Source organism: Sorex araneus, chromosome 3 (assembly GCF_027595985.1).
Source record: "Sorex araneus isolate mSorAra2 chromosome 3, mSorAra2.pri, whole genome shotgun sequence".
Taxonomy (NCBI): domain Eukaryota; kingdom Metazoa; phylum Chordata; class Mammalia; order Eulipotyphla; family Soricidae; genus Sorex; species Sorex araneus.
The window spans coordinates 176,538,228-176,554,816 of NC_073304.1; the positions used below are offsets into that span (position 1 = coordinate 176,538,228).

General features: G+C 39.1%; 1 protein-coding gene across 1 annotated transcript in view; it reads left to right on the forward strand.

Annotated features, from left to right (window-relative positions):
- Window positions 1-14,019, forward strand: part of GUCY1A2 (guanylate cyclase 1 soluble subunit alpha 2) — a 196,122-nt gene extending 182,103 nt beyond the window's left edge. Inside the window, exon 8 of the mRNA XM_055129965.1 lies at window positions 1,445-14,019. Coding sequence (XP_054985940.1) covers window positions 1,445-1,652 — 208 coding nt within the window. The 3' untranslated portion in view covers window positions 1,653-14,019. The remainder of the gene's footprint in view (window positions 1-1,444) is intronic.
- Window positions 14,020-16,589: the final 2,570 nt, after the last annotated feature.

Sequence of the window (16,589 nt, forward strand, 5' to 3'; positions counted from 1 at the left end):
GGCACTCCGAATCCTAAGCTAAAATCTCCCAGCAGAGAATGCTCTGCCTTGAAGAATTATTATTCAAATCTGATCTAGAAATAAAGATGTTACCAGAAAAATAAAAGCTAACAGGGCTAGGAGTCAGGGATATTGGTTAACGGGAGAGGGCCTTCATGTATTCTAGCCTCCTTGAAATTCTTTGACAGAAAAAAACCAAAATAACACAAAACCTTGAGCATGATGATAAACTGTAACAAGAAAATAAGACAGAACTAACATAGGGAGAAGTTAAAAGGGAAAAATCTACTCTGTCTTTTGTCTGTGATGAAGTTGCGTTGTCTTTTGACCATCTCAGACACAAAGACTGATATGATCCTCATAGTACTGCAAAACAGATGGGGCTGTAAAACAATTGCAAATAAAAGAGAATGGTGATAATTAAGCCACATCTACCAATAAGCAACATAAATGGCACCACTACCTTCCCTGGGGCCTCCAACCTTGAGCCCCAACTACTGAAATGCTCAAATTTGGTCCGGATTTCCTACTTCTCCATAGATTCACAGCTCACCTGGACCATTAGTTCTGTCTCAGGTAATGACCCACTTCTCCCACTGCAAGTTGACTCAGAATGAGTCAGCTCATTAATGTGACTCATTTAAAAAAGAACAAACTTATCAATTAACTAAATGCAAGACACAAGGATAGTGGGGGATTTCAGGATCATCTAAATATAAGTCAATAAGGAAATCGCATGCACAAAGATTTCATAATATAACTGTGAACATTCCCCAAATAAATACTTTTTTGGCAAGTACAGATGGAGCCAGTCTTGACATAGATCTCTTCTATAGGATATGTAACTACAAATCAATAGCCCAGAAATACTAAGATGGAAATCCTACTGGCACATTAAACATCTTTTCTGACCATGGTGGTGAAGCTAGATCTCTCTCTCTCTCTCTCTCTCTCTCTCTCTCTCTCTCTTTCTCTCTCTCTCTCTCTCTCACACACACACACACACACACACACACACACAGGAAGAGCCTCAGAGAGAGACTAAGCAGCATGTTTTTGGCTGATACTTGTGGGATGGAAGCATCAAGCTCTCAGGGTTGTGGCCAGAGCCCTTAGCCGTCAGAGAACAGCACTCGTTCACACCAGTGAACAAGAACATCCAGAAATAAATCATCACCTGGTCTTTCTCTGAAGGAAGTAGAAAAATTAGAGTAGAAATAATGAATTGATAAGCCCTTGCTAAGGAACTGACACAGGAGGGTCTGCGAACACATGTGTCACTACGCAAAGCCAGCTAGTGATGGTTCTGTCGAAATGATCCTATCGGAGCCCTCGGGTCGTAGCTCTGCCACGAGCGAGAGGGATGACACGGGAACTTTACGGAATCCTTTTGCCCTTTCTTCCCCTGCCTGCTAGATCCACACTGTCCCTCTTTTCTTCTCAGATTACTGAAACGGGAAGAAAGTTTCACATTCATCCCTCGGTCTCGGGAAGAGCTTCCAGACAACTTTCCAAAGGAAATCCCCGGGATCTGCTATTTCCTGGAGCTCAGGACTGGGCCGAAGCCCCTGAAGCCTTCCCTTTCCTCCTCGAGAATCAAAAAGGTTTCCTACAACATCGGCACCATGTTCCTCCGGGAGACCAGCCTCTGAGGCCCATGGCCAGCCACAAAGACCCCTCCCAAAAGCACAAGCCCAAATCTTGGGTCACGACGGCAAACGTGGAAGAAAGGTTTCGCCCCCGCTGCTTCAGGAGACGAGAGCAGCGGGGCTCCTGTGCTCTGCCAGGCAATAATCCCAGAACCAGGTGGGTGAGGACGCCAGCCGACTGGCAAGCAGGGGCTGGGCTGCGCCCTTCCACGAGTGCTGTGCTGTCTGTCCATCTCCGTGCGCTTCTGTTCCCGTCGCAGCCCCTCTCCAGGGAGAGCAGCGTCTGGAGCGTGTGTTCCCTGCGTCTCCTGTATCAGGCACTGGTCTCTCCCTGCATCCTTGTACTATACACATCCAGCTTCAATGGCATATTCCTACATTTAGTGAGTCCGTGTGAGGAATATTTTCTAATTTTTTTCTTTTTTTTTTTGAACAGACATTTCATACACAGGGCAGTGTGGTAAACTTCTCAGCAGGAAGAACTGTAACTCAACAAAATATTTTAGGGATATTAACCTATTTTTATACATCTCTTCTTCTAGATAACTACATTTCACATATTATTCACTTTTGGGAATCTGCTACTGTATAGTTAAAATGTATGTAAACCTAACTTACCAATCTAATATAGTTTTCACTTGTTTAGTGCTTGAATTGAGAATACGTATAACCAAGGGTTTCAGATGCAGAGAAAGCAATGTATGTCTGCTTCGTAAATATATCTCTTCTCCTTCATTACTGTAGCATGGAATCCAGAGGAAATGAAATTTCCTAATAGTTGTCTTTTGCCATCTTCTAACAAGTACCAGTTAAGATGAAGTGCTTTGTTGCATAGCATTATTATAAACTTAGCACTTAAAAAAGAAGTAATTTTTTGCAACATGCTAAGCTGCATTCTATCCCACAGCACCCTCCTGAATGACAGTTCTTCTCTTTCACTTCCCCAGTGGGGGCATAAACTCCTGGACATGGCAGTAGTGAAAAAGAGGTGCCCAACATCTTGCTAAGAACACTGTTTCCTTTTGCATAATCCAAAGCAAGGGGAAACTTGTACTCATGGTCTTGAAGTTTTAAGCTATTCTTCAGTCTGCTTGATGTGGGTTTTAAAATCATTGACTCACCTTCATCAACAGTGAAGTAGGTCTGACTCTCAGACCGAAGCTCCTTCACATGTTGTGCCAAAATAAACACTGCACAAAAAAAAAAAAAAAATCACCCGCTCACCCTGAAATTAGGAGCACAGTGCTCAGAGTTCTACACTTGGGGATTGTATGTAAAACATGTGAATTGAAGTTAATGAGTCGGAAGCGTTTGTTTCCTGGGGGGAGATTTTTCTTACCTTAGTAATATACTCATTGGTAGCTGTTGTCTGTCGCTATAGTGTATTTTTCTGGGTGGGACTTGGGCCATGGCATGTCACTAAGTTCAAAGGACTAACTGGTCTCTATCGGTGTTTTCAAAGTCTTTACGAATGTGACTAGGAAACATGTGTAGATGGTCAAGGTCTCTCCCTGTTGGCTTCTGTTCTTGCCCTGATATAGCCCCTTCGCCCGGAGATGCCAAGTCTCTGCGCTAACCACACAGAGTCCCAGGCGGCCCTCGAGAGAGTGTTTCCTGCAGAGGGGATGCTGGGAGGTAGAGTCAGTGATGGGGAGTGTGTCACTGTCCCTCACAGAGCAATAGGCAATTTTTTAGCTAACCTGCTGGGTCCTTGGGTCCTTGGAACACGGGCCGAAAATATGAACACTGCACGTTATGATTTAGCGCCTCTCTCTCTCTCTCTCTCTCTCTCTCTCTCTCTCTCTCTCTCTCTCTCTCTCTCTCTCTCTCTCTCTCTCTCTCTCTCTCTCTCGGCTGTAGGTAACATGTGTCAGGTCCTTAGGCTAAAAGACATACAGGAAGCTGCCAGTTTTCATTTCCTCTTTCTGTCGAACTTTGAGCAACCACTCTAAACATATGGGTATTCCTTCTCTATTGTTTGAGTATACTTGGGAAGCATGTTGTCAAAGCATCAATGAAAATCCTATTAATTTTCTGGCAAGAGGGCCAAAGATAAGAATTATATAGACATTTAATTTGTCAGTTGTATCTCAAATTCTTTCTTAGATCACATAATTTACTTAGAGAACATCAGTCATTTACACGAGCTCCACACCAGAGTCCTGATCTGTCATAAACGTTCACTCTGACTGTCTCAGAGGTAGTGGTATGACTACTATTATCGTTTTTGCCAACCTAGTACTGTTTATACTGTGTTGTGATAAGCGCTTACAAGGTTCTGCATAAAATGGGGGCTGTTGTGTGGCCATAGAGCTTCAGAGCTGTAAAGAGCATTTTTATTTGCCTACATATATATTCCTCATATCCTCCATATCTAACAATGGAAGGTAATTGGTATTTTCATCTAACTATGTTCTCCAAGTGTTCTTCAGACTATTTTGTATAGCTTGTAGTTTGTGTGGCAGATAAGAAATTTTAATGCTAAAAATGGAGAAGAGGTAAAAACTGGAGAAATGACCCTCACTCACTCTAAAAGAGATGCTTTTATACAGAGGAGCTGTGGATTCCAAATTATATTTTAATATCCTTTTAAGAAGTTAGTTTGGAGAAATTGATTTATAACTAGTAATCAGTATCAAACCTTTCTATTCACATTAGTATTATTTTGATGGAAATACACATCATATGCAAATAAATTAACTATCTAATGAAGCGAGCAACCTCCATGTACCTGAGCATACTGCACAGTCAGTTCTCTATGGGCCTTAGTAAGTAGGTCACAATGGCCACAATCCAAAGTAACAGTGCCCCAGGTTAGGAGAAGAAGCAGATGGGCCCTGGCTGGGGACTTTGACAGGAAAAGGGAAGACAGAACCTCTAAGTAGCAAAGCACGTGGCCCAGCCCACAATTGCCTTGAAATCATCTTTCTCTGTTAGACTCCTGTGTGTGGAGCCCTGTGAATTTGATGTAATACTTCCAGTATTGCCTCATGGTCTCACACTTGTTCTTGCTACTATCCCGAGGCAAGTTAGTGCTTATTTAAGAAGTTACAGAAACAAGTGCTTCCCAGGAAAGCAGAACAATAACTTAAAATCTTATGCACAAATGTACCAAGTCTTTAATGATGAAAGTTCCACCAGTAAAACTGAAATGACACACAAATCTAGGGCCAGAGAGAAAGTACAACAGGTGGGGCACTTGCTTTGCACGGAGCCAACCTGGTTTAGATGCACAGCACTCATATGGTCCTCTGAGCACCATTGGGTGTGGCCCCCAAACTAGAAATACAAAACTGCAAATCCACAAAGATTTTCCAAAAGAACCAGACTCTGTTTTCTACAGTTTTCTCCACTTACCAAATGTGCAGGACCCAGAGCAAGCTTGAGGCTCTGTCATAGGAATAAATGTCGCTTGTCTGGGTCACTGAAATTCTTAGGGTAGGCATGTCAGTTGTCAGGGCCAAGTCTGAGCCTACAGACAGGGCTCCAATTTATTCTGCATTTGGAACACTTAGCCCCCACCCAGACCTGCTCTGTCTGCAGAATCTTTAGAAGTCTTCTTGGCCCATCAAACACCATCGTTTCTCTACCTGGTATGACTACAGAAAGGAGAAGCCACAGAACTCTAGGTCACTCTGACAGTGCACCCATGAAGTCACAGCCATTTTCTGTCGTTGAGGGCCATTTCATACACACACAATCTCTTTCTCTACTTTTTTTTTCAAACTATGATCTGATTCTAAGCATATCCTATGATTTTACTGAGTATTCCTTCCAAATAAATTAATTTGACTCTACATGGGCTCTGAGTAACATCAGGTGCCTTTCAACCAACAATATGTAGCAACTCAAGTCCAAGAACAGAGTCTTATATTGTAAACTGGACATTTCTATTACTTAGGCTGCAAAAATGTCACTTCAGAGGCATATACACACATGTATCTTATTAGCTAGAGCCTGAAAATATCAGAATTATTAAAAGTTTACTATATTCCAGCCTGAATTCTTTATGTGGCTCTTGATATAAATAGACTTAGTTCACAACCAGCTGATTTAATGCACTGAACACATTTTATTGTTCACTGGATAAACTGTCCTTAGCTATGGACAATTTTACAATTCTACAATTTCAGCTATGGACAATTTTACAATTTCAGGATCCTCGTGGTGGTGAATAAATAACAGATATTAACATTTTCCGATTAACATAGACCTTCACCGAGTATATTGAGATAGTGTGCAAAATTCCTTCCTCACACTTGCTTCAAACTGTCAAAGCCAGAGTATTAGTGTCCACCATCCTGCATCCTTCCTTCATTCCTCCTCTTTTCATTAGAAAAATGCTCACTGATACATGTGTGACAGATGGAGGATTAGCAGCCATCTCTCACATTTTCACAAAGGTTTAGTTCTCTAAAGGTGATGGATGTTCTCGGTTGGTATATATAATCTTGTTGAAAGCAGGTGTTCCATGGTTAAGAGAAGGGCTTTTTGGAAGTGTGTGGAATGTCGTTGTTAAGTTTCTGTTTGGTTTGTGGTATGTTGTAGCCAGATCACTGCTTCAGTTCAGTTCTTCACTGCCATCTCATATTTACTGAGAAATGATCCTGCCAAAATGGCCAACCCATGCAGTTCGTAGTATCTGGCAGGCTTAGTCAGAATCTGGGCAGCCTTCCGGAGATGGCAAAAGGACTTTGTCTTCAGAGAAACTCAGTGGGTCTCAGGTATGGCTAGTAATCTGTATTTAGAAAATCACTGTAGGTAATGCTAATTTACATTCAGAGTTAGGAATCACCTAGGAGTATCCAAATCATCCCAATTACTAGAAATAAATACAGGATGTCTGGCACAGCAATCGATGAGTACACTTATAGATATTTTAGAAAGTTAGGTAGTCCAAGCTTCACAGAACCATTATTTCTTTCACAATTTATGGTCTTGTGTTTTGGTTTGTCTTTGTTTTGTTTTTGCGCATGATTCATCAAACATACTAGATGCATAGAAATCAATAAGCATGAGGGATGAATATTGCTCACTATAGGGCTATTAGGCTGACTAGAAATGGTCGCACTTTCTTAGTTACTGCCAGGGCTGTGAAGTCCATCACAGCATTTACTGATCCTCACCACTGAGAGCTATGAAGTAGGAGCTTCTGGATTGAGAAACAAATGTCAAACAGCCTTATTTCTGAATGAATGCTCTGATTTTCATATTATGAAAAATCACCAAACTAATACTCTTTCATTCATACTTTTTCACGTTGAATTGTCCGTTAATGTAAGAACTATTTCCTAGCAATATAACAATCTTTCAAGCAATAATTTAAGCCATGGTGATCACCATATGAAACTTGCACTTCTGTGCATAGAGCTTTAGGAAAATGAACACATGATTTACATAAGCAATAATAAAGCTGGTGTGAACTTTTAAAAGATACTCATCTTTCCACTGTAGTAAAATGATATCAGCAAATGATATATTTGAACATATTTCAGAAGTTACTCATCGGCACACATAAAGATTATAAAGTATAATCTGCCCAGATTATTTCTGTTCTGTGGTTTTTAAAATGCCTATATGATTTCTATATCTTTCAAGAGATTTGTGTATATATGTGTAATGTTGCCCAGAGTTTTAGATCTTGGTAGTGTCTCAAGGTAAAAGATAGAGGAATCAGTAAAAGTATATTGCAGAAATATATATGGAGACAGGGTAAGGGCTTCGAACCTGAGAAATTAAAGATAAAAAGAGCTTTAATCAGTTTTCTAAGATGGAGAATTTAGTATGTATAAAAGTATGTTGGTTTCAGAAACTGATCAGTTGAAAGTAGTAAATGTTGGATATGATTATGTTATTCATTGAAAAGAACCTGCCCTTCTGAGTTATTTTGATAATAGTACTAAAGTTTTCAGATTTCAAAGTGAAAAAATTGGTACCTTTGTCTTAAAATACATTTTTATTAAGTGCAGCATAACCAACAATAGTCTTTTCATGGTTAAATTACCCCTCCACCATTCATAAATATTACAATTATAGCTAAAAGCAACTTATAAACTCAGAGTATTTTTTTAAAGAAAAAAAAGTTTAGATACATCCTCAAACCTCAGATTATGGCTTCTATTATCACCAACCTGGACAAACTCTTCTATCCATGAATCTAAACAAACTTAGGGATGAACCTTGAATTTTTAGAATTACTTTACTTTACTCATAAAAAAACTTAAGTTAGCATCCTCCTGCTCACAGTCAAACAGGACTATTGGTTCATTGAGAAAGTTTTTGATATTTATCTTTTCATATGTCTTTGGATGCTTAAGCCTTAATAGGCATGCTTTTGATTCATAAAGCACAAAATTCAAATATGCTGAATTATACCAAATTGTCTTTTTAGTTCTCCCAGGTTTTTGATCATATCATCTTATTATCAGAAATAATTGCTATTGCTTATTATTTGAAAGTAGAAGATGCCAGAAAAACTGAAAGGCAAGCTTAAGATTTTTTTCTGATTCCTTTTATATATAATTTTAAATAAATTAGTTTCTAGTCAGCCTTCCCCTGTACCCTTTCCACTGTTTGGAGATAAGGGGTTTCTGCTAAACATTTTTTACTGGAGTCTGTTCAATGCCATTAAATAAAAGCCGGGTAGAATATTTTATTTGGGGAAAAACTAAAAAGTGCAGATGTTCTTTTCTGTACTTTTTTTTTTGTACTTTTTAAGGAAAAATCCTCCCATTTTGCTGTTTGGCAACTATCCAAGAGATTTGGGTGAGATAAGGGGGAAGGACTTCAGATGGTACTGAGCAAAGAGATTTAATTTTCTCTTCCTGAGGTAACACTTAAAGGAGAGACAGTTTCCATTAAAGACATTCCTGGCATAAGCCAAGACAAATGATGGCTCTGATTGTTGGTCGTTCCTATTTCTGAAAGAAATGAAAACAGCCTTCACAAGCCCTTTTCTGTCTCCTGGGAGCCAGTGGCATCCTCCACAGCTGCACAAGTCAGCAGGACCAGGATTAGAAACTCAGCCACAGATAAAGCTAGTTTGGGTTGCAGTGATGGAGACAGATGAAGGCCTCGGAAGATCTAGACTGAAGAACAAAAGGACCGAATCCCAGCTCTGTGGTGTGCTACAAGGGAGTGGGTGAATCTGAATGATCCTTAGGTGCAAGTGAAAGAGACAGAGAAGTTTCTTCCTTTCAAACATGCCTGCCAGAGATGCTACTCTGTGAAAGAACACAATTTGAATTTAGAATTCCTCTGTAGTCATTCTGAAACTTAGCTAATTTTTCTCTGGCTGGAAAATTTAGTCTCTTCTGGGAAATACTTATTCCATGTCCTAAATCTGTAGAAATTCTTTTGGGAGGGAGCTACATAATAGTCAATGTCTTCGTCATACTATTGTCAAATTCTTATTGACTGCTAGCAAATTAAGTATTTGGATTTAGAATACAAAGGAGCTTTTGAATCCCCAGACCTGTCCATCTCCTTCAGAGAGCTGTCCAGAGACAGGGTGCTGGGCAGTGGGCACAGTGTCTGATGTGTCCATGAGAGGTGGACCCAAAGAACTCTTCTTATTTAAGCCACCTCTCAGCCTTTCAAGTCTCTCACTGACATCTGATTAATCCACCAGTTTGCTTAGAATAAAAGTTTTCAAAGGGGGAAACAGGCAATTCTAAATCAGAATGAGGACAAAATTATATTTTCTTGAGAAAGTCAACTTGTTCCTAGCCAAAAATCAGGATAGTAGAGGCTTTTGAAACTTCCAGAACATTTCAGTTCTACAGATGGATTTCTTAAGGTTTTATATCCCCTAGAGATAATGCATAATTATGAATTACATTATTTTCTCCTCATGTTTTACTTGTTATAGAGGGAATAAAGAGTAGAACGTCATAAATCAGATAAGCTTAAACTGGCCTGTTGTTTGAATATAAACTTGTTTTAATACAAGTTAAGACTTATGTTCAGGACCATAATTCAGACTTGTTACCATGATGCCATAGAGTGAAGCCTCTCCAGTGTCTCAGAATAAAAACTAAATCAGTCTCAATTTATGTTTAAATCATTTGAAAAATGATGGTAGAACCTGTGACTACCAAGGAACTATCTTCCTAGACTCACTGAGACCCCACTCCTAGAGAAGTTTCCCTTTATTGCCCCCCAAAAGCATTTCTTTTGGGGGCAACATCACTAATTCTAGATGCTAGAGGAAGAATAGGATTCTTTCCTCAGATAGCAATGGTTTATGTCAGTATATTTATGTACAGTCACTTAAAATGCTAAAAAAAAAAGTACTTTTTAGGAGTTTTAAGTTCGAATGTCCATTGTTAAAGTAAAGCCACAAACTTAAATGGCCATTTTATTAACACAAAAACTGCCACCGAATTTTTACTGCTATAAATTTCCATGTTGAAATTAAAAGGTTAACATTGACTTGGAGACTCTGATAAATTGATTTTGTATTATTGGAGTAGGAAGTATTATGAAAAAGAAATTATGTCACGCTGGGTCAGTAGTACAGCAGGGAGGGTGTTTGCCTTGCACACAGCAGAGCTAGGAGTAACCCCTGATCATCGCCGGGTGTGACACCCCCCCAAAAAAGAGAAATTATATCTTAGAATAAATCTTACTTTAGCTAAGAAGATCTAAAAGCACTAGATGATAGTATAATTATGTAATGTGATCTAGGGAGATTCTAGAATATGTAAAATTTGCTCTTGCACAAAGATCATTGCAATGGACGGTAGCCATTGTCATTCATATCTTTTAAATTTGTCTGTCAGCTGCTAAAAAGGCACTTACAAAATCTCTGTTACTTGTTATACAGCTCTACAGTCCTTGTGGCTTTTTCTCACTATTCTTAACAACACACCATATCTAAAAGAATTCTCAAATGCGGATGAATGTTTGGTTATTGGAGGTGTCCCATTTTGTGAGCACCTCTGAAACTCTAGCTGGGTTCCTTAGAACTGTGACAGAAAGGCTCCTGGGTCAATATGCTCCAGACATGGTCTTCATATGCGAGACCCTGGGTTTGTTCCCTCCAGAGAAATAATATTAACTGGAAAAGGTTAATATTATTTAATAGTAATAACTGGAAAACACTTTGCCTACATTAAAATTATGTCTCTGAACAACCTTGTAAACCTAGAAGAAATCTAACAATAGATGAAAAAAAGAACAACACAGATATTTTAGCCTTCTATTCATATTTAACACATAAAATTCATCATGTCAAAACTCCGATGAAGCAAATGTGAAATAAAAATCACTCTGATCAGAATGGTTTTGGTTTTGTGTGTGTGTCGACATAACATGGACAAAAAGAACCTCTTGTATTAAGTATGCCCAGGGTTTGTTTTCTCTTAGGAACATGTGGTACTGTCCTCATAATCATGGTTGGTTAGTACTTGCAGGTGGAGCTAGACCATGTGGGATCCAGATAGCCCAGGTGACAGGCACTTGAATCGAGAAGAGTTTGGTATTAGTTCTAGAGAAGATTTCTGGTGGTAAGAGGTGAAGACACCGAGTGTAGCAAATCAGGACTAAACATTTTGTCAGTAACTTACGGCCCTCACTTTTCTCCACTCTTTCTTTCCCTTCCTTCCCTTTTTCCTGCCTTCCGTCTAGCTTTGATGAGGAAGTCAAAAATAACATTTGACTATTTTGACTGGTGCCTCCTTTTCTCATTTTCATCAAATAGAAAATTTGGTAGATTTTAGGGTAAAGAAAAGAAGGTGAGCATCAGGATAGTGATCGTTTGGGTGTAGAACTGACTGCCTAAGTGTGATAAAAGAAATATGGCCCGCTTAAGTGTATGTTGTTCTTTTTCATTGACTTTAAACTTTTTTTCAAGAAGTATTAGGGTTTACCTATCTGTGTGGGCCATCTTCTGTTGGGCCCTGTGTCTTAATGTAGAAAAATTCTCGTATCTTCGAATAGCTGATGTTTTACTTGGGTGCCACACTGCTAATGATTGGAGCAGGAAGAAGCTTGCTTCTAGTAGTAAAGAAGTAATTTCTAAAACCAACTTGCAGGTAAGGCACTCGTACCAAATGCTGCTTGACTTGCCTGGGTTTTCTCTCTTGATATCCATCATTTGTATTGCTTCCTGTGTGCCCTCCGCTGCTCCAAATAGTATGGTGTTTGGGGTTTGAAGTGCGGAAGCGTTTTCCTTGAATTCTTTGAGTTTACTGAAAAAGCAATATACAATGAATTCCATATTTCTCAGCTATGCCTTTGACATTTTATTACATATTCTGGTAGCTATTTATAACAAAATTTTGATTTATTCACTAGAGTATACAAAAATACTGCAGGTTCGATAATTTGGTGATGTGTCAAGGACTCAGTAATTTACCAAGCCTAATCAAAAGCCATTTTTTTCAGGGACATTCCAATAACTTCTCGCATAATGTTTGATTAAGGGAAAAGAAGTCAGTATTATACTAAATGACTACAGAAGACAGGAGTTTCTCCTTCCATTGTAGGGGAGCCCACCCCATAATGATCCGAATAATTGGAACAACCTTTAAAGTATCTGTTCTCCCAAATTGAAATCCTGTTCACATTTGGTCAGTGTATTATGTTCAAACTACTTTAAAAAATGTCTCCCATGATATACTTGTTTTCCTGAAAATAAACTAGTATAGAAATAATACAGCATTTTCCTCTCCACAAATCAGCTACATGAATTTTGGTTCTTATCATTAGGAATTCTTTGTTACATACCTCAGGGGCCTTCTACTCTTAGGAAGGGATGATAAAATTTCACACACACATTTTTTTTTTTTACAAAAGCCTTCTAAAGGGAAACATAGAAATTTAATTTATTTTTCTTTATCCTACCTTGACATTTTTATTTGAAACTGAAAAATACAGGCAGCTAATATGTAAATTACACCTATGGAAATATTCTTAATATGCGTTTTAAAAAATGTGGCTGAGGAAAAAGAAACAATTAAGGTGACCGTCAATAGCTGTGACCCACAGCCTCATATTCTCTCTTTGGTTCCCTCCTGCTGGACTGCCCAAGTCCTAAGCTGACAGACCTGGTCCCATCCTGAAGAGAGAAAGCGCAGCCTCACTGACTACAAGGAGGAAAGGTTAGGTCCAAACAGGAAAAGGTCCTGGGAGAGAAAAACTTTCTGATTTTGCTTAGAGTTTGACAAACAGGTTGTCTTTGAAACAGAAATTTTCTTGAGATTTTTTGCTTTGAGAATTCTCTAACACTTTCTCTTAACAGCTGCCTGTAAGTTTGGTAATCAAGTAACAAAATTGTCTCACTACACTTTTAAGATGTAAAAATATGCAGATTGTTCTTCATTTCAAAACCTACCTACCTGGATTCTGACTCTTCAACTGTGAGTAACCATTTTACAAACCAAAGGGTCCCATTTGCCAAACAGTAGTTTAGATTCAAAGAACCAAACTGAACCAAACCACTTGCCTGCTCATTTCAGTGCATGAGATGGTCAATGCGTTTCCAACAATATTTGGGCATTCTGTAATAATAGATTCCCCAGCCCACTTAGAAACACAGTTATAATGAGCTACACTTTCATTTACTTGATCTGCATGGGGGTTGGTTTTACTTAACCAGTTACCTGAATTATTTAAATGTTTGGGCCAATTCACCAGCTGTAATTTCTTGGGTCTAAATTTTTGGGTTTGCTTGCAATGTAAATAATACTGTTCATCTGCTATTTTGCTATCAGATTATACTTTGTGAATCATTTCTTTTAAAAAATCTAGTTGTCACAAATTATATCATCAAATAACACCGGGTAAATATACTAATATATCTATAAGGCATGGTTAAATTGCATATAGTTTGAAATGTCAGGCTAATTTTTTTCTTAAGATGAATGCATCTCTTTACCCTGTACCATTACTTTAAAAGTTTTATTTGGTGTTTCACATTTTAAAATATTTTCTTTTATCCAGTAGTACAGATTTAGAGAATCTTTCCTGATTAAAATGATTAAAATATGCCTCATTTCACAAGAATTTATTAGTACTAGTGTGTGTAGTATATGTAAACACTTCTAGGATTATAAACACCCACTGTATCTTCTTTGCTTTGTATGTAACACTTTTTACACACTTTATTATGTTTGTCCTGCACAATGTAAATTAGCATGTTTCATTAAGCAAAATGTCTTTGTACTTACAACTGAAGAACAAGGTAAATGTGCATATGAAAAATAAGTGGTGAAAACCTGGGATTCATATAAAACAAAGTGGAAATGATAATTATATGTCATATTTACATGATCCATTAAAACTGTTTAAATCATACATTGATTTACCTTTTAAGTCCAAACTGTCACTTATAAAATATTTAAATAAATACTATCCAAAATGATAAGTCTATGGCTTTTTTTTTTTGGTTGCTATAAATGACATTGACTAAGAAGGTGAATGAATAGTGAGAAAAGGAAAATGACCAAATGGTTGTGGCAGTGCAGATGTTGCCAGCTGGTACAAGGGGCAGGGCTGACTCTTAGGTTATTTGTGTGGTATGAAGTCCTGATTCTCACACGGCACAGCTCACAAGCTCTGTAGTTTGATGCACTCTAAGTCGGCTGATCTTCTTCGACACAGTCGAGCTACACCCTGGAAATCCCCCCTAAGTTGGGCATGTCCTGCATCTCACCTGTGTTAGAGATGCTCCAGACACTGCGTCTGTCCTGGGCGCACTTGCCCATCATGAGGCCACTCTGAACAGAGCGCAGAAGTGCTCACCTCGACAGCCAGACATGGTGGGATGCAAATACACAAAAGGTGATCAAGGAGACATGCCGGCAACACAGCCACAGGCGGGTGTTGCCACACATGGCTGGGGGCTCTGTCAGGAGGCTGATGGGAGCCCTGGCCATGTCCTGCATACCAGACTCCCAGGAACGGATCAAAACTCAGCCTGTCTTTCCCACCTGGAAATCTGAAGAACCTCAAGTCTGGTCGGTGCCCTGGTATAGATGCCATAGAGAGGCCAGGATTGACCTGCCTCGGTCAGCTGTTCTCTGACAGGGTAGTATCACCTTATTGGGGCTATGAAAACTGAATACAGTGCCTGTCAGTACCCCATCTACTGTTATATGACATGTAGCATGTACTTAGATGTTAAAACACGCACACACACAAAGGCAAAATAATTGCAAATAAAGCTCTCAAGAAATAGCAAAAGAAAACACCATTTTCAGTCCTCTGGCTCACAGAATGATGGGTCGGTAGATAAAGCTCAGGGGGAGTTTTGCCACAATCCGTTATTAATGCAGACACTTCGGTGGTATCTATATTTCCTAACATAAAGCCAAGATTCCTTTTCTTAGGATAAAATACTCATTTTTTTCTTCTATAGGCCTATTTTGATTCTTCCCCTATACTTTCCTTAACTCTCTTCACTCTTACTAAGTTTTATATGTGTAGGATTTTATGTAAATCTATTTCATGCAAGTCTTATCTTCATGCAATTATTATCAAAGAATTATAATGTTTCTAAATGTATATACCTATAAAAGATAGATTTTGAGAATTTTTTTATCAGTTTATGATTGGCTTACAATTTTGTGTAATTCCAGATTAGCTCTGTTCACCTATATGTGTAGATGTCACCACCTCCACAATAAAAGAGAGAGAGAGAGAGAGAGAGAGAGAGAGAGAGAGAGAGAGAGGGGTCTATCCCAAATGTGAGATTAAAAAAAAGAAACCTAGTAAGGAAACCACAAATGGTCAAAGTTATCAGAACTGAAGGTTTTGTCACAGAACTGAGCTTCCATGGGTTTGGGAGGGGCCCCTGGGATGCTGGTGGGGGGAGGGGTGGTGCTGGGTGTCGAATTGGAAAGGGATATCTATGAAAAGTATCATTAACTACTGTAAATCCTGTTAGATCACGTAAAAGGTTTCAGAAAATAAAACAGAATTACAATGATCAGAACAAGCAAAGAAAGGATCCCTTAATCATCCCATACAGACAGATGACATGCAGTTTTGAAGTTCAAGTTCAACACTTTTCACTATGAAGAATTCCAACTTCCAAAACGTGGAAGCTACGTATGATCATTTAGCCAATTTTAACTTGAATGCATGCAGTTTTCTCCATAACGCTTTCCATCTTCTAATATACGACATACTTTTTCTTTTTGTCCATCACTGTGTGTCTCCCCAGAACTCTGATTTTTATGACTTTTTTGTTTGCGATTGATAACATTTACTGGGAATTACATTTACTGGAATTACATCAAGGGATTACACTAAATTCCCATTTTGCTGTGCCATTCCTCATGCACACATCATCTTTCAATTACAGTTGAGGAAATGCAGTTTAATTTCCAAAATAGCTTCCCAAAGCTATTTTGGCCCATGACTGTGTGACCTCGTCTGAATGAGAGCCCGTGACATCCTCCCTGCAGTAATCTATCAGCAGCGAGCCTGGTGCCCCTGCCGAGCTGGATGTGCCCCCACACAGCACCTGAGTGGGGGGACCCAGCTCTTGAGGTTTGAGGTGCAAACCTGGTTGCAGTGACTCCTGTATTTCATTGTAAACCACTTCTCAGGCACATTGAAGGCAAGCTGAAAACTCTGGATCCATTTCATCTGTTTCTCTCTCTAACGCCCTCCCATCCCCGCCATGGGGCCACCATTAAGGTGGGGAGTCTGGCGGCATAAATGTGTAAAGAAGTGAATACAAGTGACCTTTCAGTGCACCGTGACTGGAATCATCACAAAGCTGCCCACAAGGAAAGTGCCAGAAAATACCCCTGTGCTCAGTTGAACAATTGGGCTTCTGTCAGACTAGGTCTTGAGCTGAGAACAACTTCTCCACCCTGCCATGGGGAAATCAGTCTAAGTCTTTTTGAATTACATGGGGCCCAGGGACGTCCGATTGAATAGGAAGCAGGTACTTTGCACTCAAAAAGTGACAGATAGTATTCCTGG